The sequence below is a fragment of the Dendrobates tinctorius genome, unplaced genomic scaffold (genome assembly GCF_039654945.1).
Source record: "Dendrobates tinctorius isolate UK_male_01 unplaced genomic scaffold, ASM3965494v1 ptg000250l, whole genome shotgun sequence".
Lineage (NCBI taxonomy): Eukaryota > Metazoa > Chordata > Amphibia > Anura > Dendrobatidae > Dendrobates > Dendrobates tinctorius.
In genome coordinates, this window is record NW_027361917.1 from 23,109,956 (window position 1) to 23,136,259 (window position 26,304).

Genomic DNA, 26,304 nt, shown 5'->3' on the forward strand with positions numbered 1-26,304 from the left:
GTCTCTCATTTGAATATTGTAGCAGTGGATAGCGTTCTTCCAGGCAGCGGGACAGGTGACGATCTGGCAGCAAGATGGAGCTGAACACGGAGCAGCCTGCGGAAAATGGGCTGTGTGTTGCCGTTTTTGTTTTTCCATAGCCAAACCACGCACCCACTTCTAGGTGGTCTCCCTGGGCCAAATGAGGGCTGTGCCCATGGTGGTAGGTCAGGAGGAAGTCCTTGCCATATATACTCTGGCTTCTCTTCAGAATGTAAAAATCTTCCGCTTTTTACTAAAGAGTTCCGTGGAGAGAAGCAAACCTGAGTTTTGTGGCAATTTTTGCTTGCTCCAGCTTCCTGGGGCTTCCTTAAATGGGTTCAACAACAGAATGAAGGAATGAGTGGGTGGGGTTTTGTTGGGAGACTGTACTCTGGGGCTGCTGGGATCTGTCTCTCATTTGAATATTGTAGCAGTGGATGGCCTTCTTCCAGGCAGCGGGACATGTGACTCTCTGGCAGCACGATGGAGCTGAACACGGAGCAGCCTGCGGAAAATGGGCTGTGTGTTGCTGTTTTTGTTTTTCCATAGCCAAAGCACGCACCCACTTCTAGGTGGTCTCCCTGGGCCAAATGAGGGCTGTGCCCATGGTGGTAGGTCAGGAGGAAGCCCTTGCCCAGTATACTCTGGCTTCTCTTCAGAACGTAAAAATCTTTCGCCTTTTACTAAAGATTTCCGTGGAGAGAAGCAAAACTGAGTTTTGTGGCAATTTTTGCACGCTCCAGCTTGCTGGGGCTTCCTTAAATGGGTTCAACAACAGAATGAAAGAATGAGTGGGTGGGGTTTTGGTGGGAGCCTGTACTCTGGGGCTGATGGGAAATGCTTCTCATTTGAATATTGTAGCAGTGGATGGCCTTCTTCCAGGCAGCGGGACATGTGACTCTCTGGCAGCAGGATGGAGCTTAACACAGAGCAGCCTGCGGAAAATAGGCTGTGTGTTGCCGTTTTTTGTTTTTCCATAGCCAAACCACGCACCCACTTCTAGGTGGTCTCCCTGGGCCAAATGCGGGCTGCGGCCATGGTGGTAGGTCAGGAGGAAGCCCTTGCGCAGTATACTCTGGCTTTTCTACAGAACGTAAATATCTTTTACCTTTTACTAAAGATTTCCGTGGAGAGAAGCAAAACTGAGTTTTGTGCCAATTTTTGCACGCTCCAGCTTGCTGGGGCTTCCTTAAATGGGTTTAACAACAGAATGAAGGAATGAGTGGGTGGTGTTTTGGTGGGAGACTGTACTCTGGGGCTGCTGGGAAATGTTTCTCATTTGAATATAGTAGCCGTGGATGGCCTTTTTTCAGTCAGCGGGACACGTGACGCTCTGGCAGCAGGATGGAGCTGAACACGGAGCAGCCTGCGGAAAATGGGCTGTGTGTTGCCGTTTTTGTTTTTCCATCGCCAAACCACGCACCCACTTCTAGGTGGTCTCCCTGGGCCAAATGAGGGCTGCGGCCATGGTGGTAGGTCAGGAGGAAGCCCTTGCGCAGTATACTCTGGCTTTTCTTCAGAACGTAAAAATCTTTCGCCTTTTACTAAAGATTTTCGTGGAGAGAAGCAAAACTGAGTTTTGTGGCAATTTTTGCACGCTCAAGCTTGCTGGGGCTATGGGTTCAACAACAGAATGAAGAAATGAGTGGGTGGGGTTTTGGTGGGAGACTGTACTCTGGGGCTCATGGGAAATGCCTCTCATTTAAATATTGTAGCAGTGAATGGCCTTCTTCTTTAGCGGGACATGTGACTCTCTGGCAGCAGGATGGAGCTGAACACGGAGCAGCCTGTGGAAAATGGGCTGTGTGTTGCAGTTTTTGTTTTTCCATCGCCAAACCACGCACCCACTTCTAGGTGGTCTCCCTGGGCCAAATGAGGGCTGTGCCCATGGTGGTAGGTCAGGAGGAAGCCCTTGCCCAGTATACTCTGGTTTCTCTTCAGAACGTAAAAATCTTTCGACTTTTACTAAAGATTTCTGTGGAGAGAAGCAAAACTGAGTTTTGTGGCAATTTTTGCACGCTCCAGCTTGCTGGGGCTTCCTTAAATGGGTTCAACAACAGAATGAAGGAATGAGTGGGTGGGGTTTTGGTGGGAGACTGTACTCTGGGGCTGCTGGGAAATGTCTCTCATTTGAATATTGTAGCAGTGGATGGCCTTCTTCTAGGCAGCGGGACATGTGACTCTCTGGCAGCAGGATGGAGCTGAACACGGAGCAGCCTGCGGAAAATGGGCTGTGTGTTGCCGTTTTTGTTTTTCCATAGCCAAACCACGCACCCACTTCTAGGTGGTCTCCCTGGGCCCTATGAGGGCTGTGCCCATGGTGGTAGGTCAGGAGGAAGCCTTTGTCCAGTATACTCTGGCTTCTCTTCAGAATGTAAAAATCTTTCGCCTTTTACTAAAGATTTCCGTGGAGAGAAGTAAAACTGAGTTTTGTGGCAATTTTTGAACGCTCCAGCTTGCTGGGGCTTCCTTAAATGGGTTCAACAACAGAATGAAGGAATGAGTGGGTGGGGTTTTGGTGGGAGACTGTACTCTGGGGCTGATGGGAAATGCCTCTCATTTGAATATTGTAGCAGTGGATGGCCTTCTTCCAGGCAGCGGGACATGTGACTCTCTGGCAGCAGGATGCGGAAAATGGGCTGTGTGTTGCCGTTTTTGTTTTTCCATAGCCAAACCACGCACCCACTTCTAGGTGGTCTCCCTGGGCCAAATGAGGGCTGCGGCCATGGTGGTAGGTCAGGAGGAAGTCCTTGCTCAGTGTACTCTGGCTTTTCTTCAGAATGTAAAAATTTTTCGCCTTTTACTAAAGATTTCCGTGGAGAGAAGCAAAACTGAGTTTTCTGGCAATTTTTGCACGCTCCAGCTTGCTGGGGCTTTCTTAAATGTGTTCAACAACAGAACGAAGGAACGAGTGGGTGGGGTTTTGGTGGGAGACTGTACTCTGGGGCTGCTGGGAAATGTCTCTCATTTGAATATTGTAGCAGTGGATGGCCTTCTTCCAGGCAGCGGGAAATGTGACTCTCTGGCAGCACGATGGAGCTGAACACGGAGCAGCCTGCGAAAAATGGGCTGTGTGTTGCCATTTTTGTTTTTCCATAGCCAAACCACGCACCCACTTCTGGGTGGTCTCCCTGGGCCAAATGAGGGCTGTGCCCATGGTGGTAGGTCAGGAGGAAGCCCTTGCCCAGTATACTCTGGCTTCTCTTCAGAACGTAAAAATCTTTCGCCTTTTACTAAAGATTTCTGTGTAGAGAAGCAAAACTGAGTATTGTGGCAATTTTTGCATGCTCCAGCTTGCTGGGGCTTCCTTAAATGGGTTCAACAACAGAATGAAGGAATGAGTGGGTGGGGTTTTGGTGGGAGACTGTACTCTGGGGCTGCTGGGAAATGTCCCTCATTTGAATATTGTAGCAGTGGATGGCCTTCTTCCAGGCAGCGTGACATGTGACTCTCTGGCAGCACGATGGAGCTGAACACGGAGCAGCCTGCGGAAAATGGGCTGTGTGTTGCCGTTTTTGTTTTTCCATAGCCAAACCAGGCACCCACTTCTAGGTGGCCTCCCTGGGCCAAATGAGGGCTGTGCCCATGGTGGTAGGTCAGGAGGAAGCCCTTGCCCAGTATACTCTGGCTTCTCTTCACAACGTAAAAATCTTTCGCCTTTTACTAAAGATTTCCGTGGAGAGAAGCAAAACTGAGTTTTGTTGCAATTTTTGCACGCTCCAGCTTTATTGCTACAATATTCAAATGAGATACATTTCCCAGCAGCCCCAGAGTACAGTCTCCCACCAAAACCCCACCCACTCATTCCTTCATTCTGTTGTTGAACTCATTTAAGGAAGCCCCAACAAACTGGAGCATGCAAAAATTGCCACAAAACTCAGTTTTGCTTCTCTCCACGGAAATCTTTAGTAAAAGGCGAAAAATTTTTACGTTCTGAAGAGTAGCCATAGAATACTGGGCAAGGGCTTCCTCCTGACCTACCACCATGGGCACAGCCCTCATTTGGCCCAGGGAGACCACCTAGAAGTGGGTGCTTGGTTTGGCGATGGAAAAACAAAAACGGCAACACACAGCCCAATTTCCGCAGGCTGCTCCGTGTTCAGCTCCATCCTGCTGCCAGAGAGTCACATGTCCCGCTGCCTGGAAGAAGGCCATCCACTGCTACAATATTCAAATGATAGGCATCTCCCATCAGCCCCAGAGTACAGTCTCCCACCAAAACCCCACCCACTCATTCCTTCATTCTGTTGTTGAACCCATTTAAGGTAGCCCCAGCAAGCTGGAGCGTGCAAAAATTGCCACAAAACTCAGTTTTGCTTCTCTCCACGGAAATCTTTAGTAAAAGGCGAAAAATTTTTACGTTCTGAAGAGTAGCCATAGAATACTGGGCAAGGGCTTCCTCCTGACCTACCACCATGGGCACAGCCCTCATTTGGCCCAGGGAGACCACCTAGAAGTGGGTGCTTGGTTTGGCGATGGAAAAACAAAAACGGCAACACACAGCCCAATTTCCGCAGGCTGATCCGTGTTCAGCTCCATCCTGCTGCCAGAGAGTCACATGTCCCGCTGCCTGGAAGAACGCCATCCACTGCTACAATATTCAAATAAGAGGCATTTCCTAGCAGCCCCAGAGTACAGTCTCCCACCAAAACCCCACCCACTCATTCCTTCATTCTGTTGTTGAACCCATTTAACTTACCAATTTGAAGAAAAGAACATCTGTATGTGAATGGAAAAAGAAAGCAAAATAGGAACATGCAACAAAGTTGGACAAAAATAAGTGACTGAAAAGTCTGTTTTATAAAGAAAATCATTTATTAACTGTGTGAGATTACTGTTCCTTCTTATAATGCAGTAAGTCCATTGTGTCATTCTCATAGACTGGAAACCATAAAGGTTCCTATGTTCATATAGTGCTTTAATGTATTCAAACAAAGCACACACTTAGCATATGATAAATTCATGTTTTCCGCGTTTAAACTACTGATTTGTCCTTTAGCAGAAATGTTGCTATGGGCACATTATCTGGAAAAACTGGATTGGTCTAGACAGGTAATTGCAAATTGGATGTATTAGAATATATTCAGACATTGTGGATTTGCTGCAAAGTCGATACATTTATAAACAAATTACTGTACAATATAGGTGTATGGAGATTAAAGGGAATCCGTCAACAGGTTTTTTCTATGTAATCTGACAGCAGAATAATATAGGGGCAGAGAGACTGATTGCATGGATGTGTCACTTACTAGGCTGTGTGCTATAGCTTCAATACAATCAGTGTTTTATCAGTAGGGGATTATTACTTCCTGACTAGGTTTATGTTGCAAACCAATCCAACTAATCTGCATAATCCTGCCACCACCACTGATTGACAATTTGCTGACAATGCACAATGTACAGAGGAAGCTGGCAGTCAGAGGTGTTGGCAGGTTAGTACACAGCTCAGCATTCTGAGCTCTGCTATGTCTTCAAGAGATAAAAGAGGGATCCTATCAAAACTGCACCAAGTAGTCCAGTAGGTGATACATCATTCTATTCTCCAATTCCATAGCAAAAACCCGCGGTCTGATTGCCTTTAAAAAAAAAAAAAAAACTAATCACATGCAGCAGAGAAAAACTGCACATTTTGGAACATTACTGCATATTCTCAGAACCTCAACATTTATCATCTAAACTTACCCTTTTGGAAACTGCGATAAAATAGGCAATATGTAAAATATGCACAGGTCCTAAATAATTTAGCCCATGGTATTTTAGAATTAACTTTTTAATGGCACAACAGGATTGACAGTTTGCAAAATAATATTTTGTGATGAAATACAATACTGGAACATGTTTTGAAATGGCTCTAAAACAAATTTAAATGTGAAACTTATTAAATGTGATAAACAGCATATGTTTTGGGCTTAGAGGTTTCATTTAACAATATGCCTGATTTCATTTACTTTTTGGGAATGACAAGGAAAAATGTAAGAAAAACAAAAAACAAAAAATAAACAGAACCATACATAAAACATTTCTAAACTAAGCAATTTTTTAAAATAATACATTGTCATAAGTAAATATGCTGCATAAATTCTAGTATAAGTCTTGAAGAATGTGATTCCAATGAATTTATGAAGTTTTTATGCTTTTTCAAGAAATTTAACTGTATTTTAATTATGGTATATTTCAAATGAACTTAATTGATTTGACATTCCAATATTTGGTCTGTAGAAGTGATCAAGGAGGTCAAAGGTCGAGATCCACCACTAGAACAATAGAAGGTATCTTGGGTCTTCACACATACTGTATGCATTTCACATAACAAGACATTACCTTTTTTTCTGTAATCTTTTAAGGATTTGGAACTTGTGCTTTAAACAAGCTATTCTGTTATTCTAGAGATACGTGCAGATCAGGCTTAGCCAGTCTGGTATTGCACACAATGTCTTGTAGATTGAAACAAAGTCATAAACATTGCAGATATCACAGTCATACACAAGTGTCTCTGGCAAACTTGAGATGCAAAATCTTGGTCCTGCTGATAAATGGGTAGGCGGTGCAGAGGCATCCAGCTGCTACTATCAAGCCCAGACTGCACCACGCACAAAACAAAGACCAGCTGTATCCATGTTCAACATCAGTTGGAAGCCCATAAATAAATTTTGGCAGGCGATTTAGATCATAAGCGACACTTGCTGCATATGTGCACAAAGAAATTGTACAAAAGATTCCTAAAAAAAATGAAATAAACAAAAGTAGTTAGTGAAAAAAAAACATTCAAAAGTTTCTTTGAGTTCGTATAGATCTTTACTGGATCAACGTTTGATTTTGCTCACTGAATTTGAAGAACTTATTAAAATTACAAATGAATATTTTAAACATAACACTGGTCAATGCAATTTTTCTGGCAAAAGGTTTTAAAACACATTTTAAGTCAATTTTGGCTGCTGATTATGAATATGAACTCCGTTTTTGGCTATCACATCAGGATTTCGAGATATTTTCAATTTTTGATGAACATTACTCCTATCGAACTTTTTTTATGATAAAAACACATGATTTTCGGTACTATATTTGGTATATTTTTAATCAAGGAATAACAAAGATTACAAAGTCTATGTACAGCAAATCAAATATACTTACAGATTTAAACTACAAAATATATAAACACATATATATGGCACACAGATGAATGGCAAATGGCAGTTATTTGAATTTTCTTTTCTTGGCTGATCTGTGATGTACAGCTTCTGGGTTGTCTCTCATCAAGCTTCAGCAATAGTCAGCCATCATATGTGAGTCCCTCCGGCCTTGATACTGTTCTTCCATTGTTTTAATGTCCTGATGAAAACGCTCCCCTTGTTCCTTGCTCACATCCCCAAGGTTCTCTGGAAAAAAGCCCATATGGCTGTGTAAATAGTGAATCTTGATACTCATTCTACATCCAAGATTTCGCAGACTCATTAGTAGCTCTTCCACAATCTCTTCATAGTTGTCTGCTTTCTTATTCCCTAGAAAATTCTGCACCACATTACAAAATGCATTCCAAGCTCTTTCTTCTGTCTCATTCATTGATGTGATAAAATTTGGGTCTCTCATAAGTGTTCTTATTTGAGGTCCATCAAATATTCCAGCCTTTTTCTTCTCTTCACTAAGACCAGGAAAAGTTGAACATATATATTTAAAGCATTCTCCACTGTGATTGAGAGCTTTGACGAACTGCTTCATCAATTCAAGTTTAATGTGCAAGGGAGGAAAGACAATGTTCTTCCTATCCACTAGAGGATCATGGATGACATTCTTATTGCCAGATGCCAAACTCTGTCACTGAGGCCATTCCGTTTTCACCCAATGCTCTGCTGTAGCTCTACTGTCCCAGTAGCACAGAAAACAAGGGTGTTTTGTGTACCCTCCTTGCAGACCCAAAAGAAAGTTAACCATTTTCAAATCAACACAAAGTAACCACCTATGAACATTATATTGTGACTTCTCTAGAACAATCTTGATGTTTTTATATTCTTCTTTAAGTTTTACAGAATGACCTATTGGTACAGAGCCATACTTTTTTCCATTGTGTAGCAGAACACATTTTAACATTTTAAACTTCTTTTGGATCAATAAATAGCCTCGAATCCCTTGAATCATATGCTGGAAGTCCCATAAAGAGAAGTAGCCCTTCAACATCAGTACAATAGACAAGCTGGCCATCTGAATGGAAGTGCTTACGCAGTTCTGCTTCCCTGTTACGATAAAATGAGACACTTGTACCGGGTTTCAACATTTGATTCTCTTGTAGTCTTGAAGCCAATAGTTCAGCAGACTCTTTTGGTAGATAAAGATCTCTAACCAGATCATTCAATGCAGACTGAGTAAACAGAATGGGTTTGTCACAATCTTCATCACATGGCTGAAAAATATCTGGACTGTTTTCTTCATCAGTATAACAATGTGAGGAGAGATCTGTGTCAACGTTTTCTGGAAGTGCAGTAAATTTTGGAACAGGTATGTCTTCACTATAGGCAACTGGTCGAATAGCTGAAGGGATACTCGGGTGTTGTGAGTTCATTTTCCCCTTCGTCACTGGATTCTGGTGAACTCCCTATTCTGGTGAAGGAAGGTAATGAGCCTGATTATCAGGCACCTGAGTCTAATGAGGATGACTGGCTGAGTGGAGTCACAGACTGGATATAAGGCTGCCGACGCCCTTCTGCCCTGCAGGTGATTTCTCTGTGGACTCCTAGGACACCAGTCTGATTCCTGCTCCTAAAGCTAAGTTTTCTGTTTTGGCTGTTAGCCTTTTTGTTTTGTTTTTTGTTTTCCTTGCTTTTCAGTATTCTGCCATCCCCTGCTGGGGTGAGCTGAATCTCCTTTTGCCTGTAGCTCTGTCTTCAGTATATTCCTGAGTGCTGACATAGCTTTTTGAAGCCTAGCGTCTTCAGGGCCTTTTTCACTGTCAGTTTGTTGGCTCTTATTTTCATAGGGTTTTTCATGGATTGCAGACAGCAGCCTTCCTGTCCTTTCCTATGTAGTTAGCTTGGGCCCCTCTTTGCTCTGTCTATCTTTCTGTCTGTGTTAGTATTTTCATCTTGCTTCACCGTCATTATATGTTGGGGGCTGCCTATTTCTTTGGGGTCTGCTCTGGGGCAGTTTAGATTTCCCCTTTCTTTCTTTAGGCCTATTTAATTCTCCGGCTGTGATCGAGGGGTCTAGGGCATCGTAGGAACCCCCCACGGCTACTGCTAATTGTGTTGATAGGTTCAGGGGTCTGTAATCCGATAGCTGCCAACTTCTCTGGTTTTCTGGACTTAGCTAGCATTTCTGTTTTTGCCTCCTACGGTGACTCAATCATAACAGAATCACCCGCCATACCGCAGATCCTAGGGTACTCAATATCAGGAAAGAATGGTGTTTAAAAAAAAAAAAAAAAGGGTGTGTATATTCTTTCCTCTATATCTCTGAGGCCGTAGGGGGAATTTTTTTTTCTCTCAATGCAGATAAAGCAATTGTCTGATCATGTGGAGCAGCTCGCTGCGGAAGTGCGGGGAATTTCCGCCTACCTTGCTCGTTCGCCTGCTGTTGAACTAAAGATCCCTACACCTGATGTATTTTTTGGGGATCGATCTAAATTTTTGAGTTTCAAAAATAATTGTAAATTATTTTTTGCCTTGAAGCCTAACTCGTCAGGGAGCTCCACGCAGCAGGTTAAAATTGTCATCTCTTTGCTGCGTGGCGATCCCCAGGATTGGGCGTTTTCTTTGAAACCAGATGATCCTATTCTGACTAATGTGAACGCATTCTTTCAAGCTTTGGGGTTGTTGTATGATGAACCTAATGCTATTGATCAGGCTGAAAAGACCCTGTTGGCATTGAAGCAGGGTCGAGATTCTGCAGAGCTGTACTGTCAAAAGTTCCGAAAGTGGGCTGTCCTTACTACCTGGAATGATAATGCCTTGTCTGCTCTCTTTCGGAAGGGTTTGTCAGAAGCCGTAAAAGATACTATGGTGGGATTTCCTGTTCCCTCTGGTCTGGACGATTCTATGTCATTAGCCATTCAGGTTGATCGGCGTTTACGTGAACGCAGGATTGCACGAGAGGTGTTGCCACCTGTTGAACAGACGTCTGAACCTATGCAATGTGATAGAGTATTGTCTAATGCGCAACGTCAGGAGTTCAGAAGGCGTAATAAGCTGTGTTTTTTCTGTGGAGATGCCTCGCATATTATTTCTGTTTGTCCTAAACGAGAGAAACGCTTTGCACACACGTTTTCTGTTGGTGGTGTTCAACCTAAGTTTCTTCTGGCAATTACTCTGATCTGCTCCCTGTCCACATTTTCCGTCAAGGCTTTTGTGGAATCTGGAGCAGCACTAAACCTAATGGACTTGGATTTTACTAAACGTTGTGGATTTCCAATGACACCTCTGCAGACGCCTATCCCTTTGAGGGGGATTGATTCTACTCCTTTGGCTAAAAATAAACCTCAGTTTTGGACCCAGGTGGTCATGCGGGTCGCCCCAGACCATCAAGAAAATTGCAGATTTTTGGTATTGCATGGTCTGCATGATGCCGTTGTTCTGGGGTTTCCCTGGTAGCAAATTCATAATCCAGTTTTGGATTGGAAATCTGTGTCTGTGGTGAGTTGGGGTTGTCGGTGTGCCTTTAGTGAGGCTCCGGTTTTTTCCACCTCTCCTCAGTCGCATGATGTTCCTGACTATTTGACAGACTTTTATGATGTATTTAGTGAGAATGAGTCTGCGTCCTTGCCTCCTCATAGGAGTTATGACTGTGCAATTGAACTAAGCCCGGGGTGTAAATTTCCCAAGGGTCGGCTCTTCAATTTATCTGTACCCGAGCACGAGGCTATGCGGTCCTATATTAAGGAGGCATTGGAGAAGGGTCATATTAGACCATCCTCTTCACCCTTAGGTGCCGGGTTTTTTTTTGTGGCCAAAAAGGATGGTTCTTTAAGGCCTTGTATTGATTATTGTGCCCTCAATAAAATTACTATTAAATATCAGTATCCGTTACCCCTGATTTCGGATCCATTCTCTAGAGTTAGAGGTGCTTGCTGGTTTACCAAGCTTGACCTCAGGGGGGGCGTATAATCTTATCCGCATTAAGCAGGGAGATGAATGGAAGACGGCGTTTAATACTCCGGAGGGACATTTTGAGTACCTGGTGATGCCTTTTGGGCTCACTAATGCCCCTTCTGTCTTCCAGTGCTTCATGAACGATATTTTCCGAGACTTTGTCGATAAATTTTTGATTATTTACCTGGATGATATTTTGATCTTCTCCAAGGATTGGGATTCTCATGTGGAACATATTCGGACTGTGTTCCGGATCTTGAGGGAGAATTCCCTGTATGTCAAAGGATCGAAATGCCTTTTTGGAGTACAGAGGATTTCATTTTTGGGATTTATTTTGATTGGGTTCAGCCCACTTCTTTGAAGGCCCTCCAGAAGTTTTTGGGTTTTGCTAATTTTTATCGGAAATTTATAGCAAAATTTTCTAGTATTGCCAAGCCATTGACTGATCTGACTAAGAAGGGTGCTGATGTGTTGAATTGGTCTCCTGAGGCTGTTGCTTCCTTTCAGGAGCTGAAGCGAAGATTTACCTCCGCCCCGGTTTTGCGGCAACCTGATGTCTCACTCCCGTTCCAGGTAGAGGTGGATGCTTCTGAGATTGGTGCAGGAGCTGTTTTGTCCCAAAAGGATCCTGTAACATCTAAAATGAATCCCTGTGCTTTCTTTTCCCGAAAGTTCTCTCCATCTGAACGTAACTATGATGTGGGGAATCGGGAACTGTTGGCCATGAAATGGGCATTTGAGGAGTGGAGACATTGGTTGGAGGGAGCTAAACATCAAGTTGTGGTCCTCACTGACCACAAGAATTTGATTTACCTAGAGTCGGCTAAACACTTGAACCCTAGACAGGCTAGGTGGGCCTTGTTTTTTTACACGTTTTGATTTTGTGGTCTCTTTTCTTCCTGGAACTAAGAATGTAAAGGCAGACGCCCTCTCTAGGAGTTTCTTTGCTGATTCTCCTGTGGTAACCAAGCCTGCTACCATCTTAGGCGAAGGGGTAGTTCTTTCTGCCATCTCGCCCGATTTGAGACTTGCTCTGCAAGAGTTCCAGGAGGACAAACCTGAGCGTTGTCCCAGTGGAAAGTTGTATGTTCCTGACCAGTGGAAGAAAAGAGTGATGTCTGAAGTTCATTGCTCTGCATTGGCTGGTCATCCAGGTATTTTTGGTACTAGAGATCTGGTGAGTAGCTCTTTTTGGTGGCCCACCTTGTCTCATGATGTCAGGAATTTTGTGCAGTCCTGTGGGACTTGCTCCCGGTCTAAGTCTTGTTCTCGTTCTAGTGGGTTGTTGATGCCTTTGCCGGTCCCCAGGAGGCCATGGACCCATATTTCAATGGATTTCATCTCTGATATGCCGGTCTCTCAAAGAATGACTGTTATTTGGGTGATTTGTGATAGGTTCTCTAAGATGTTCATCTTGTACCACTCCCTAAGTTGCCATCTTCCTCTGAGTTGGTGCCCCTGTTTTTGCAACAGGTGGTTCGCTTACACGGGATTCCTGAGAACATTGTATCTGACAGAGGAGTTCAGTTTGTGTCTAGATTTTGGAGGACTTTCTGTTCCAAGCTGGGAATTCAGTTGTCCCTCTCCTCTGCTTTTCAGCCTCAGACCAAAGGGCAGACAGAGAGAACAAACCAGACCTTGGAGTCGTATTTGAGATGTTTTATTTCCGCTGATCAGGATGATTGGGTTTCATTTTTGCCCTTGGCTGAATTTGCTTTAAATAATAGAGCTAGTTCTGCCACTTTGATGTCACCTTTTTTTTTGTAACTTTGGGTTTCATCCTCGATTTTCTTCAGGGCAGGTGGAGCCTTCTGCCTGCCCAGGTGTTGACACTGTGGTGGAGAGAATGCACCAGATCTGGGACCAAGTGGTGGATAAGTTATCTCTCTCCCAGGAAAAGGCCCAGCGATTTTCCAATCGACATAGGACCATTGGTCCCCAGTTTAAGATTGGTGATATGGTGTGGTTATCATCAAAAAATATTGCTATGAAGGTGGCTTCTCCTAAGTTTAAGCCTAGATTTATTGGACCTTACAAGATTTTGGAGATTATTAATCCGGTCTCTTTTCGTTTGGCTCTTCCTGTCACATTTAAAATCCATAATGTGTTCCATAAGTCCTTGTTGAAGAGGTTTGTTGAACCAGTTGTTCCTGGGGTGGCACCTCCAGACCCTGTATTGGTTGAAGGTAACATGGAATATGAGGTAGAGAAAATACTGGATTCCCGTCTGGCTAGACGGAGACTCCAGTATTTGGTTAAGTGGAAGGGTTATGGTCAGGAGGATAATTCCTGGGTCTCTGCCTCTGATATTCATGCCAAAAGATTGGTGCGTGCATTTCATCGGGCTCACCCTGATCGCCCTGGTGGCGTGGTTGAGGGTTCGGTGACCCCTCCTCAAGGGGGAGGTACTGTTGTGAGTTCATTTTCCCCTTCGTCACTGGATTCTGGTGAAGGAAGGTAATGAGCCTGATTATCAGGCACCTGAGTCTAATGAGGATGACTGGCTGAGTGGAGTCACAGACTGGATATAAGGCTGCCAACACCCTTCTGCCCTGCGGGTGATTTCTCTGTGGACTCCTAGGACACCAGTCTGATTCCTGCTCCTAAAGCTAAGTTTTCTGTTTCGGCTGTTAGCCTTTTTGTTTTGTTTTTTGTTTTCCTTGCTTTTCAGTATTCTGCCATCCCCTGCTGGTGTGAGCTGAATCTCCTTTTGCCTGTAGCTCTGTCTTCAGTATATTCCTGAGTGCTGACATAGCTTTTTGAAGCCTAGCATCTTCAGGGCCTTTTTCACTGTCAGTTTGTTGGCTCTTATTTTCATAGGGTTTTTCACAGATTGCAGACAGCAGCCTTCCTGTCCTTTCCTATGTAGTTAGCTTGGGCCCCTCTTTGCTCTGTCTATCTTTCTGTCTGTGTTAGTATTTTCATCTTGCTTCACCGTCATTATATGTTGGGGGCTGCCTATTGCTTTGGGGTCTGCTCTGGGGCAGTTTAGATTTCCCCTTTCTTTCTTTAGGCCTATTTAATTCTCCGGCTGTGATCGAGGGGTCTAGGGCATCGTAGGAACCCCCCACGGCTACTGCTAGTTGTGTTGATAGGTTCAGGGGTCTGCAATCCGATAGCTGCCAACTTCTCTGGTTTTCTGGACTTAGCTAGCATTTCTGTTTTTGCCTCCTACGGTGACTCAATCATAACACTCGGGTATTGCAAATATTGCTTGTTTTTCTTATTGAAACCTTTTACATCAACAAGGCAGAAATAGCAGTCTTCTAAATGATTGCTTGGTTCTCTCCAAACCATAGGAACTCCAAACTGAAGTTTAGCATTCTTTCTTTGAGACCATGATCTCAAGCTCTCAATACAGGTTTTGCACACTTTGTGAGGAGCCCAATGCTTGTCTTGGTTTCCAAGTTTTACTTTGAAGCACAGTAATGTTGCACCTCTGAGTCTTCACAGTAAAGTTTCCACAGATGTAACAAAAAATATTTGGATCATTTGAGCACTGTCTTCTGCGAGAAGTAGAGGCCATTGTTAGATCAGCAAAACATCCTGCAGAGAATTACAAGATAAAAGTTGTTAGCTACCTGAGTTGTTCATTGAATTTCTATCCCCCATACCTTAAGTAATGATTCACAAACAAAAAACAGAAAAACAGCAGCATAAAAACAATAAATATCAAAATTCATTGAAAATTTCAATAAATAAAACAGTACCTGCACACGACTGTTGTGTACGTTGAAAACTGTTTGTTTACTTTCTTATCATAACAAATGGAAATTATGCATGTGTGGTGCCCCTGAGGGTCCTGTCGCCACAGAGGTACTGCATCTCAGCCAGAGGTGTGGTATCTCACGGCCGGATAAGATGGGGGCACCTCACCACACTCTAAACACTTCACTCGACACACACACACTAGCTAGTCAGGGCACCTGGGCGTACCCTTCGGGAGGATGGCCTCATCCCAGACTGGCTAGGAGAGGGTGTTGGGAGCTAGTGGGGAAGGTAGGAAAAGGGGAGGAGCTTAGAAAGTGGAGTGATGTAGAGCAGCCAATAGGAACAGCGAGTGGGCGGCGTTTAGAGAAAGAGTGGGAGATTTGAATAGAGTTGAGGAGAGTTCCCGCAGGGGGAGAGCAGGTGGAAGGACGTGCTTGGAGCAGCTCCTGTCAGGAGGAGCTGCCGGATAGATTGGCTGGGGAGGAAAGCTCCCGGGAGGAAAGAGAGGAATTTCTAGAGCCCCACGCTGATTGCTATCAGGTGGGGGAAGAAATTAGGTCTCAGAAGGGTCTCAGCCCCTAGCCTAGTGAAGTAAACAACAAACCTAACTAGCAAGCTGACAGCTGTGGTTGCTGTATGGGCCACAGCGAGTCCCACAGTTATCTTCCTAGAAAGGCAGCCATATAGGATCAGGAAGCCGCCTGAATGATGAATTCTGACAGGATCCGCGGCAGCTGGCCTGGGACACTGACTGTGAAGGTGCTAGAAGGGGAGGAAGGAGAGCAAAAACTAGCACGGTGAGACGGCCTAGGAAGGAACATATTGAAAGAGAGTGTTGGAGGGGTAAACTCATCTACCCGGGAGTTTACTGGACCCCTGATCTGGAGGACTCAGCACTGAAGCGGGAATCTGTGTGCACCAGACTGTGAGTAAAGCCCTTTAGAACTGTATTCAACTGAGTCCTTGTCTCCTTTCCACACCCAACACTCAGCACTGCTACATCCTCCAATCTGCTTGCCACCATTACCCCTGAAATCACACTCAACAGCCCTGGGACTATTGCTCTACCTGTGGAGAGCCATTGTCACCTCAGCTGCGTCACACCAGCGGTCCCAGGAGAACAACACCGCAGTGCTGGTCACCTCTGACCAGAATACCACAGGCGGTGTCACGTATGTATTCACCCATAAACTTTATTTACATCTCCTTAAATACCACACAAACAATTTGCCTTTGACCTCCTGGGGCCACGGACCGGGTCCCAGTCGCCGTGACACGTCCCCCATTGAAGTCTACGGGCCCCGTACCGAGTATCCCGCGGCCCCTGGGGCGTGTCATATGTTCAAAGAAAACAAAGATATTCTCACATTTATTGGGAGACTAAATGAAAACTAAATTTACCTTAGTGAACCGTATAAACTTGCACTTTTCATACACTACTTATATTTTTCATGGAATTCATGAAAATGGGCTATATACCTACAGCGCAAAAACGTGATGTGATAGAGAAATTATAACATCAGATTTGAATTCAGCACCCTTAAATTAGTCTAAAACTGTTCTTAAAGTCCATGCCAGAAAAACTTTCTTTTTTTTGTAGACCAGTGTATTCTAACTTTGAGAATACATAAAACTGTACTTTTATTATATAACACAGGAGGACATTATCATATATGTTATAATGCAGTGGCATTAAAATATAACGTAAGATGATAATATAGTCTTGATACCAGATGGACAGACATTAAAAAGCTCTGTCACTTCCCCTATAAAATTACACTATAATTAGAATAAATTGAATTTATAATTACAAACATATAATTATAATAAGTTTAATTATGCATGCTCCTTGTATGAAACTGCTGCCTGCTTTAAATAAGGTTAGCAATGAAATAAGGCAATGAAAAAAAAATATTACATACTGTATATATTTTTTTTGACAGAAGTGCAGGGAGAGTTTTGTTTGGCAATACACCTTACCGATTATGAAAGAAGGTCCAGAGAAGCCCTCCTGGACCCAGACCCACTACTTTAAGTATATTAGGTTTGAATCACAGGTATCAGTAGAGTGAAAAACCCGAGTCTCTGTCCCCAAACTTCTTGTCATGATCCAAGGACCTCCTGCAACTGCCACTTTGAACTGTGTCAACATCAACATTACGTTCAATCCTGTGATAGAGCGGGAGCCAAAGCTGCCAGCTCTATGCTGTCCATCTCATTGGCCGCAGAACGTCAAAGGCATGCGGTTTATAAGAAGTCAGTGTACCCACACAGTCACGACGACGATGCATGAAAACTAAAAAAGTTTGGAGTCAGAAAGTCTGTCTATAATGGATACAAAAGGGTCTTTATTAGTGATGAGTGAGTATACTTGTTGCTCTGGTTTTCCCTAGCATGCTTGGGTGTCCTCCAAGTATTTTGGCGTGCTCGGAGATTTAGTTTTTGCCAACGCAGCTGCATGATTTGCGGCTGCTAGGGAATCCCCACATGTACTGTATTCAGGCAGTCTAACAAACAGGCAATCTAGCCGCAAATCATGCAGCTGCGTCAACAAAAACTAAATCTCAGAGCACGCCAAAATACTCGGAGGACACCCGAGCATGCTCGGGAAAACCCGAGCAACGAGTATACTCGCTCATCAGTAGTCTTTATTACATAAAACAACATGCAGTAAAATATTTTTCTTCAATATAAGTAGTAATACAAAGGGACAGGTAGATTTGTAAAGGACTCATGTATTGCGAGTCTGAGTCAACATAAAACATTAAAGTGAAAGGATCGAGAGAATCATGTTCCTAAGTAATAAACCCAAATTGAATAAATGTGTAAATGCGCATTTAAAAGGCCAAGGATGTAGTGGCTAGCTCAGTACTAATCCTTACAAAAAACAAAAAAACGGATGGCACTCACCGATTAAAAACTTCTTTATTCCAATACTTTAAAACATCGGCATAGGGAGGATGGGAGCAGTAGCGCTTCTACTGGTGTCGCATTGTGTCGCCTCCGCAGGCTCGCTATAAGTGTCAAAGCAGGAGACATAGGCTGTTGTGCCAGATATCAATATCAGCTGAGTATAGTCTTTATTGTTTTTATATTATTGGGTTTTGGGGGCCATTACACTATATACAGGGGTCTGTTGGAGACATAATGCAATACATAAGGTGGCTGTAGAATCATCACAAAGTATATAAGGGGCAGAAGGACCATCATATTATATATATATATATATATATATATATATTGTAGGAACTTATTCTATATATAGGGTAATTGTGGGTCCTCATATTACATATAAACGGCCTGTAAGGGATATAAAACATATACATATAGGGAGCTGTGGGAATCATCATACTATACATAGGAGACTGTGTGGCCTCATACTATATATAGGGAAGCTATTGGACCATCATACAATACAGAGATTGGCTGTGGTCATATCATACTATATATAGGGAAATATGAGACCTTAATACTATATATAGGGGCATGTGGGTACATCATACTTTAAATAGATGGCATGGAGATATTATACTGTATATAGGGAGCTGAGCGGCCATCATGCTGTATATAGGGGCCTCAGTGTATAATAAAGTGCTTTGGGGTCATCATATTGCATATAGTAGGCTGTATGTTGATCACAATATATATGTGAAACTGTGTGGGCTGTGATGATTGGGTCACCGAGGAGGAGAGCAAGCCCAAGCTAAGCCACAGAAAACCAGAGAGGTTGGTAACTAAGTGGATTGCAGACCCCTGATCCTATCCACACAACTAGCAGTAGCCGTGGTGCGTGCCTACGATGATCCTAGACGCCTCGGCACAGCCGGAGAGCTAACTAAGCCTAAAGCAAGAAAGGGGAAATCTAAACAGCCCCAGAGCAGACCCCAAAGGAATAGATAGCCCCCAAACATATATTGTCGGTGAGATAAGATGAAAACACAAATGCAGGCAGGAAAATAGATTAAGCAAATGATGGGGCCCATACTGACTAGACAGGAAAGGACACTGTCTGCAATCACGCAAAAAGCCCTGCAAAAAGTCCAACACGGCTGATGTAAAAAATACTGAAGTTGCACGACTTCGGCCACTATATCAGCACTCTGGTATATTCTAAAAGCAGAGCAAAAAGAGGCCAATCTAATAAGGGACAAAAACAAACTGGCACATGCAGTAACATATGGACGGTGATTCAGCACAGCCCCAGCCGGAGCTGGCTAACCCACACAAAACTGAGATATACAAAACCAGATCAAATGTAAACAGAATAGCAAATGAACACTTAGCTGAACATGCAGGGACTGAGCTGGAAACAAAGACCTCAGGAGGCAGGAAGAAAACCACCAGCAGGGATAGAGGGAGTCGGCTGTCTTATATCCCAATCTGAAACCCCAGATCTCCAATCGTCGTCCTCATTACCAGGTGGCAAGCCTCTGTTAACTAGATCAGCTCCATTACCTCCAGTAACCACCAGAGGAAGCCCAGAAAGAGAACTCGCAACCCCTCTGTCAATTTGACCAGCTCCACTACCTTCAGTAATAACCAGAGGGAGGCCAGAAAGCGAATTCACAACAGTAGGCACTCCTAGGATATTTTTTCTTATAAATAGGGAAATTAGTTGTGACAACCCCTTTAAGGATAGAGAAGACTTAGATATGTCTAGATTTCAATGGAAATTAAAAGGGTTGTCTCCTTCAGTCTGTTATGCGGAATTGCCGTAAATACAATAGGACCTGTCAGCAGGATATTCAATTTCTTTCTAACTAAAGGCATGACTTTAACACCTTTCACATTCATACCTTGCTTGTATTATTTCATTTAGATCATTTTTTGAGAATTCAGTTCTTGAAGTTTTAAATGCAAGTACAACAGGACAGACACCTTTGCTCTACCCACCTCCAAACTGCTGACATCCGGACTTTGATTAGTTTCATTTGAAGGGCGGTGCATGCGCAGTGGAGAGGAGTCAGTAATCCCCCAAAGACATTAGATAGTTTGACTCTTCCACCTTACATCAGTGGGTTAAGATGAGTATTGTTTAATGTGTATGGCATTTTTAATAGAGTTGAGCGAAACGGGTCGGCCAAATTCAGAATTCACCGACTTTGGCTAAAGTCGGATTTCGCCGATCGAAACCCGACCATAGCATGAGGTCGGCCATGAGGTCGCCGACATGAGCGCCAAAGTCGCGTTTCCCACAATGCTTCCAGCGTCTTTTCTCAGCCAATCATCAAGGACGAACACTGTGGGCTATGCGATTACATAGGCAGCGGCCCCCACCATCTTAGAGAAGGGCATTCAAGTGATTGGCTGGCTTTGTGTGGCGTCACAGTGGCTATGAAAGGCCGTGACCGCCGACCGCCATCTTACTTCTGCCAATCTTAGCATAGGGAGAGGTTGCTGCTGCTCGTTCTCAATAGGAAGAGTGTTTAGGCAAGAAAAAAAGTGCTTCTGCTGATAGCGATTTTCACTGTACAACACAACAGTATAGTGTGCAGTGACAGGGGAGAATATATTTGTGTGCAGCAGCTCTGTTGGTGATTAGGCTGCCTTATAAGGCTCCCTGATAGCTGCATTGCTGTTTGTACACTGCTGTGCAGACTGCTTTTTTAAAAGCAAAAATCCTTTTATTCCTTTTTTTCTGCACAGTAGTTACTGAATGTAAATTTTTTCACACACCGTATAGAGGTGTACGCTCCTCACACACTACCGTGTACCGGCTGGTATCACGGACAAATACATGCTATATGTGTGTGGCTCCATAAAAAAAATACACGGAGATTAACATTTTTCCATACATACACCATATAGAGGTGTCCGATTCTCAATCAGTATCTGATATCTGGAGTTCTTATTATGGTCACATCTACACAGAGTCAGCGTGTGTGTGACACTCCGTAAATACATATACGGACATTTCAATTTCTCCACACACCGTATTGAGCTGTCTGATTCTCAAACAGTATTGTATATCAGCTGTTCTGATTAAGGTCACATCTACACAGAGCCAGCGTGTGTGTGTGACACTCCGTAAATACCTATACGGACATTTCCATTTCTCCATACACCATATAGAGCTGTCCACTTCTCATACAGTAGCATATATCTGCTGGTTGAATTACGGTCAAATACATACTGGGAGAGCGTCTGTGAGTAATAAAATATATACAGAGATTTAAATTTTTACATACACCTCACACAGCACCATATCTCTGCTGGTAATTTTGGTACATTTTCCCAAACATGAGGAGGTATGGAGGAAGAGGCTGTGTACGTGGGCGTGGGGGCGCAGCTGGTACTGAAGGTGGTGGTGGATCTGCTGGTTATGGCAAAAGCACAATAGCAGCTAAGGCAGGAGGTGTTGAGCCTGCCTCATCGTCTGGCACAAGAAAGCCTTTAAGGTTCCCTTTTCTGGGAGTGGGTAAACCGCTTTTAAAGCCGGAGCATCAGGAACAGGTTTTGGCTGACATTGACGAAACAGTCTCCAGCTCTATTGCATCCTCTTCTGAAGTTACAAAAACTGCAAGCACAGAGTCGTCAGTGCAGGCTTCTGGTCAGGAACAACACCTTTCCTTGTGTCCTTCACCCACACCAAAAGTGAAGGATGCCGCAGCACACACTTCAGATTACTCCATGGAGCTCTTTTCACATACCATGCCTGGGTTATCAAGTCAAATCCTGAATTCCCCAGTCCAAGATGAATCTGACATGGAGTGCACTGATGCCACTGCTAGATGATTATGCTGGTACATTCACCCACAGCACTACATTGCCCTTGCAGTCTACTGAGCCCGCATCAGACCCTGAAGAAACTCAGGTGTCCCTTCCTGCATACTATACCACCTTACACGGTGACACAGAGGAAGGTACAGAGGAAGGTGCAGATGACATTAAAGATGAGGTCATGGATGACCCAGTTGTTGACCCGGATTGGCATCCATTGGGGGAAGAGGGTGCCGGTGAAAATAGGTCAGAACAGGAGAAGGATCCGCAGCAGGTATCGTCATCGCAGCAGGGTATCCGGCAGGCCCGTAGCTGTTAAAAAACTTGGTAAGAAAGCTAAAAGAGTTGCAGGACAGCTTGGCCAGATGGTCAAATTAGCACAGCATGCAAACCCTGAAAATTTATACCATAGTAGGAAGAGTGCATTGTGGCACTTTTTTGAACAAAATCCTGCTGATGACGCAAAGGTTATCTGTAAGAAGTGCAGAAGGACCTTTAGCAGAGGGAAAAATCTACGAAATTTGAATACCAGTTGCATGCTTAGACATTTAACCAACATGCACTTGCAAGCGTGGACGGACTACAAAACCTCAGGTAGCACATGTGAACCTGCTCCGATTGAAGGTAGCCGGCAATGCTCCATCACTTCCCCCACTGTAAGGCTACCACTAAGCACACCACCATCAAGAAATGTCGAGGTGTCGTCGCTAGGCCAAAGCAGTCAGGGAATCACAATATTTTTGCGAGGAAACGATGAATCTAGGCCATCAACACCCTCACCATCACCAACCCCTTCTCAGTCTGTCCGGTCCAACACTAGTTCCCCCATATGCAGCTCTCAAGTCCACCTCACCCTACCAGACACTCTTAGTAGGACAACAAAGTACTCATCCTCTCATCCGCGTACACTGACTTTGAATGCCTACATTGCCAAACTGATCTCATTAGAGATGATGGCCTTCCGTTTGGTTGAAAGCGAAGCTTTCCGAGAGCTCATGGCCTACGCTGTCCCATGCTGTGACCTACCAAGTCGGCACTTTTCTCGAAAAGCCATCCCTGCCCTTCACCGGCATGTGAAAGACCGCATTGTCCATGCACTAAAACAATCAGTGAGTGGAAAGGTGCACCTCACAACAGATACATGGGCCAATAGGCATGGCCAGGGCCGTTACATGTCCATCACTGCACACTGGGTTAATGTGGTGGATGCAGGCTCCACAGGGGACAGCGGCGGTGGAACAGTGCTGCCTAGCCCATGGTATAGGAAACAGTTGGCTGTAGGCGTTCGACCCTCCTCCTCCAGAAGCAAAAGCTCATCGACAGAGCGCAGTCGCACGAGCACTCCATCCACTTCTGTCAGTGTTGCACACGAGGTGTTCCACTATCGAACAACTAGTTGTTAGCGGCAGCAGGCTGTTTTAAAAATGATGTCTCTGGGCGACAGCAGACACACCGCGGAGGTACTGGCCTACTGCTTGCATCGACAAACTGAGTCATGGCTGGGCAGTCTACATCTTGAGCCAGGCAAGGTAGTCCGTGATAATGGACAGAATTTTGTGGCAGCCATAGCCCTTGCAAAACTCACACACATACCTTGCCTGGCTCACATCTTGAACCTGGTGGTGCAGTGCTTCCTAAATAATTATCTGGAGTTAACAGCCCTGCTCCATAAGGTTTGAAGGGGAGCAATATATACTGGAGCATTCCAAATGGGGGACATCAGACACTGGAGCAGCATTTATGGGGCCCATTATACACTAGAGCATTAGAAATGGGGCCCATTATATATGGAGCATTATTTGGGCCCATAAGACAGTGGAGCATCATCCATGGGGACCAACATATACTGTAGCATTATGTGGAGCTCATCATATACTGTATGGAACATTATATGGGACCAATAATTCTGTGTGGAGAAATATATGGGGCTCATTATTCTATATGGTGCACTAGGTGGTGGCCATAATACTGTATGGAGCAATATGCTGTCTGTTTTTTGAGCTGTTGTACAATTTAAAATAGATATCAGTCATGTCATGTAAGCAGTGAAGTATTTTTCATTGTACTATACCTATATTTCTGTGCCGTATCGGAGCATTATGAATTGTGGTATGTGTTAAAAGGGCGCACTGACACTCTTTGGCCCAGGGCACACGAAAACCTGGCGCCAGCCCTACCACCCCACAACTTTAGCCAAATAACCCCCAGTTTTCAATGCGTAACTATTATTATAAAGTAAATTAAGGTTGACAAGCTTAAGTAATAAGAATTGATGTCGTTGGCATTGAAATGGGCACTGTAGGTGTGTTTACTGTCCTCCACTCCCTGCCGACTTTCCTTCCCCATTGACTTGCATTGGGTTTCGTGTTTCATTCGGACCCCGACTTTTCCCTATAGTCCACCGATTTCGTTCAACCCGACTTTTAAAAAAGTCTGGTTTTATGAAACCGACTCAACCCGAAAAAAGGCAAAGTCGCTCATCTCTAGTTTTTACTATATCCCAGATTGAAAACAATTCAACATCTCTTTATAAGTGAAAATCCAGGAGCAGCTGGCAAATTGAATTCCTTCCCACACTCCAAAAACATACTGATAGTGATCATAGGCTACTTTTACACATCAGGTTTTTTTCGACAGGCAGGATCCGGCTATTTTTAGAAAAGCCGGATCCAGTTAAATCAGGCGCCGGAACCGTTTTTCTCTCATTGAATTGTATTAGCGCCGGATTGTGCCGCATGGCCTTCAGTTTCTTCCGGCGTCTGGAAAAAAACATCTCTAGTAACGTTTTCTTGTCTGTGGCAAAAACCTGACAGCGCCGGATTTGGCGCTTCTGGCTTTTTGCCACAATGGAAGTCTATGGGAGCCGGAATGCGCTAGATCCGGAAAAAGATGGATCCGGCCACCGAATCTGGTTTGCTAAGTCTGCGCATTCTCAGATCCAATTGGCCAGCCCCCAGGAAACAGATATAAACCTGCTAGACGGATCCGGCGGAAAAACGGATCCGTTTCTTCAGTTCTCCAAAATTGACGGTTTTTCTAAAAATAGCCGGATCCTGCCTGTCGGAAGAAACTGATGTGTGAAAGTAGCCTTAGATTGTGAGCTCCATTGAGGACAGTGATGGTTATGTCAGTAAAGCGCTGTAGAATATACTTGCATGTAAGTAAAATAAAATAATTAAATATTATGATATTATAATATATTATATTGAATTTGACTTATTTTTATCTGAAAATTTTACCTGTCATGAGAAACAGTAGTCCAGCCACATGTTGTGTAAGGCTCTCTTCCCAAAAGAAACTCACTGCTGCCACTATACATCCACAGAGGAGGACAGCAGCGGCCATACCCAAAAATCCAGCAGTAATTCTTCTTAAATCTGTCCAAGTACAGAATTAAAAAAAAGTGAGTTATCTTCTCTTCCTCAGTGGCAACGTCAAAGGTTGGGAAAAGTTCAGCATTCCTACGACATTTCATTTAAGAACAAAAATGAAAAATAACAACAAAGTGCTTTAATCCTTTCTGTACATTAAAACATCAAAACATAAGGAAAAGTATAAATACCTTTTATTTTACCAACTATTACACTAAGTTGGATTAACTTCTAAATTATTAAATTGTAATTTCTCACTTCAATAAAATCATTATTCAACCAGACAGCATTACTCAACATGAATCCCTTAGGCTACATTTCCACGAAGAGCTTTTATAGAGTTTTTGATGCTGCATGTTTTTTCCTGTTTTAAAAGCGCACCATCTTACAGTTCTAGCACAGCTGATGGGATTCATAGACATCTCATGCCCGCTGTTCTTCTTATTTACACTACGGAAACTGACCTGCGGTGCGTGTTTCAAATATACAGCATGTCAATTTCTCTTGTGGGTACGCTGAGTTTATGTGCATATTTTCACCATAGACTTAAATTAGATGCAGAAAATCTGCAGGTAAAACACGCCCATGCATTGTTTGTTCGTTTCTGTGGCGGAAACTTATCAAAGACAAATATAATCTGCACCTAAACATAAATAAAGTTCAGTGAAATAAAGAAACATCAGGAAGTTTTAAAACAAGACCACTTTATTTAACCCTTTTACGACCTATGACGTATAGGTATGTCATAGGTCGTCTCCCCCTCTTTGATCTGATCAGCTATCATGTGTCCCTAACAGCCAGGGTTGGAATCACGATCCACCAGTGGCTGTTAACATGTTAAATGCCGCTGTCAATCTCTGACAGCAGAATTTATATCGCACAAACCAGAAGCACGTCATTATCTCCTCCCATCGGCGCCCCTCACATGACCACAGGGCATGGATCGGTTGGCATGACAACTCGTGGTCTGCAGAAGACCCCTGTGGTTGTCATTGCCGAACTGCTATGAGCAGATAAGCATTTTGCTTCAAATAGGAGCACAAGCGATCAGATGATCACAGCTTCAAGTCTCCTAAAGAGACTATTGACGCAAGTAAAAAGTTAAAAAAGGTTTGTTGTTTTTTTTTGTAAAAGTGCATATCACCCCCCTTTTGTCCCATTAAAAAAAAAACTAATAAAAATTCAAAAATACACATATTTGGTATCGCCGCATTCCAAAACGCCAGATCTATCAAAATATAAAAAGGATTAATTGGTAAATGGCATAACAAGAGAAAAAATAAAGCAAGAATTAAGTTTTTTTGGTCACTGTAACAATGCAAGCTCGGCTTACAAAAAAAATAAGCCCTACGCCGGCCTCAGACCCCAAAAAATTGAGACGCTACGAGTCTTAGAGAATGGCGCAC

The 26,304-nt window shown here is 43.7% G+C and overlaps 1 protein-coding gene and 11 non-coding genes across 12 annotated transcripts in view; 9 read left to right on the forward strand and 3 right to left on the reverse strand.

The window, feature by feature from the left end:
* The first annotated feature begins 230 nt into the window (after nucleotides 1-230).
* On the forward strand, nucleotides 231-346 carry LOC141064758 (U5 spliceosomal RNA). The gene has a single exon (XR_012225939.1). It is a non-coding gene; the product is annotated as a U5 spliceosomal RNA (small nuclear RNA).
* Nucleotides 347-660: 314 nt separating this feature from the next.
* LOC141064150 (U5 spliceosomal RNA) lies at nucleotides 661-776 on the forward strand. Its single transcript, XR_012225388.1, has one exon. It is a non-coding gene; the product is annotated as a U5 spliceosomal RNA (small nuclear RNA).
* Nucleotides 777-1,091: 315 nt separating this feature from the next.
* On the forward strand, nucleotides 1,092-1,207 carry LOC141064276 (U5 spliceosomal RNA). The gene has a single exon (XR_012225503.1). It is a non-coding gene; the product is annotated as a U5 spliceosomal RNA (small nuclear RNA).
* Nucleotides 1,208-1,521: 314 nt separating this feature from the next.
* On the forward strand, nucleotides 1,522-1,637 carry LOC141064176 (U5 spliceosomal RNA). Its single transcript, XR_012225412.1, has one exon. It is a non-coding gene; the product is annotated as a U5 spliceosomal RNA (small nuclear RNA).
* Nucleotides 1,638-1,942: 305 nt separating this feature from the next.
* Nucleotides 1,943-2,058, forward strand: LOC141064209 (U5 spliceosomal RNA). The gene has a single exon (XR_012225442.1). It is a non-coding gene; the product is annotated as a U5 spliceosomal RNA (small nuclear RNA).
* Nucleotides 2,059-2,372: 314 nt separating this feature from the next.
* LOC141065082 (U5 spliceosomal RNA) lies at nucleotides 2,373-2,488 on the forward strand. Its single transcript, XR_012226228.1, has one exon. It is a non-coding gene; the product is annotated as a U5 spliceosomal RNA (small nuclear RNA).
* A 292-nt stretch (nucleotides 2,489-2,780) lies between these two features.
* Nucleotides 2,781-2,896, forward strand: LOC141063845 (U5 spliceosomal RNA). The gene has a single exon (XR_012225116.1). It is a non-coding gene; the product is annotated as a U5 spliceosomal RNA (small nuclear RNA).
* A 314-nt stretch (nucleotides 2,897-3,210) lies between these two features.
* LOC141065250 (U5 spliceosomal RNA) lies at nucleotides 3,211-3,326 on the forward strand. Its single transcript, XR_012226383.1, has one exon. It is a non-coding gene; the product is annotated as a U5 spliceosomal RNA (small nuclear RNA).
* Nucleotides 3,327-3,640: 314 nt separating this feature from the next.
* On the forward strand, nucleotides 3,641-3,754 carry LOC141063939 (U5 spliceosomal RNA). The gene has a single exon (XR_012225199.1). It is a non-coding gene; the product is annotated as a U5 spliceosomal RNA (small nuclear RNA).
* Nucleotides 3,755-3,858: 104 nt separating this feature from the next.
* On the reverse strand, nucleotides 3,859-3,974 carry LOC141064241 (U5 spliceosomal RNA). The gene has a single exon (XR_012225471.1). It is a non-coding gene; the product is annotated as a U5 spliceosomal RNA (small nuclear RNA).
* Nucleotides 3,975-4,288: 314 nt separating this feature from the next.
* On the reverse strand, nucleotides 4,289-4,404 carry LOC141064372 (U5 spliceosomal RNA). Its single transcript, XR_012225589.1, has one exon. It is a non-coding gene; the product is annotated as a U5 spliceosomal RNA (small nuclear RNA).
* Nucleotides 4,405-4,817: 413 nt separating this feature from the next.
* Nucleotides 4,818-26,304, reverse strand: part of TMEM178A (transmembrane protein 178A) — a 242,265-nt gene continuing 220,778 nt past the window's right edge. The window contains exons 3-4 of the mRNA XM_073557518.1: nucleotides 24,767-24,904; nucleotides 4,818-6,740 (exon numbers count right to left, since the gene is read on the reverse strand). Of these exons, the coding sequence (XP_073413619.1) occupies nucleotides 6,499-6,740; nucleotides 24,767-24,904 (380 nt within the window). The 3' untranslated portion in view covers nucleotides 4,818-6,498. The remainder of the gene's footprint in view (nucleotides 6,741-24,766; nucleotides 24,905-26,304) is intronic.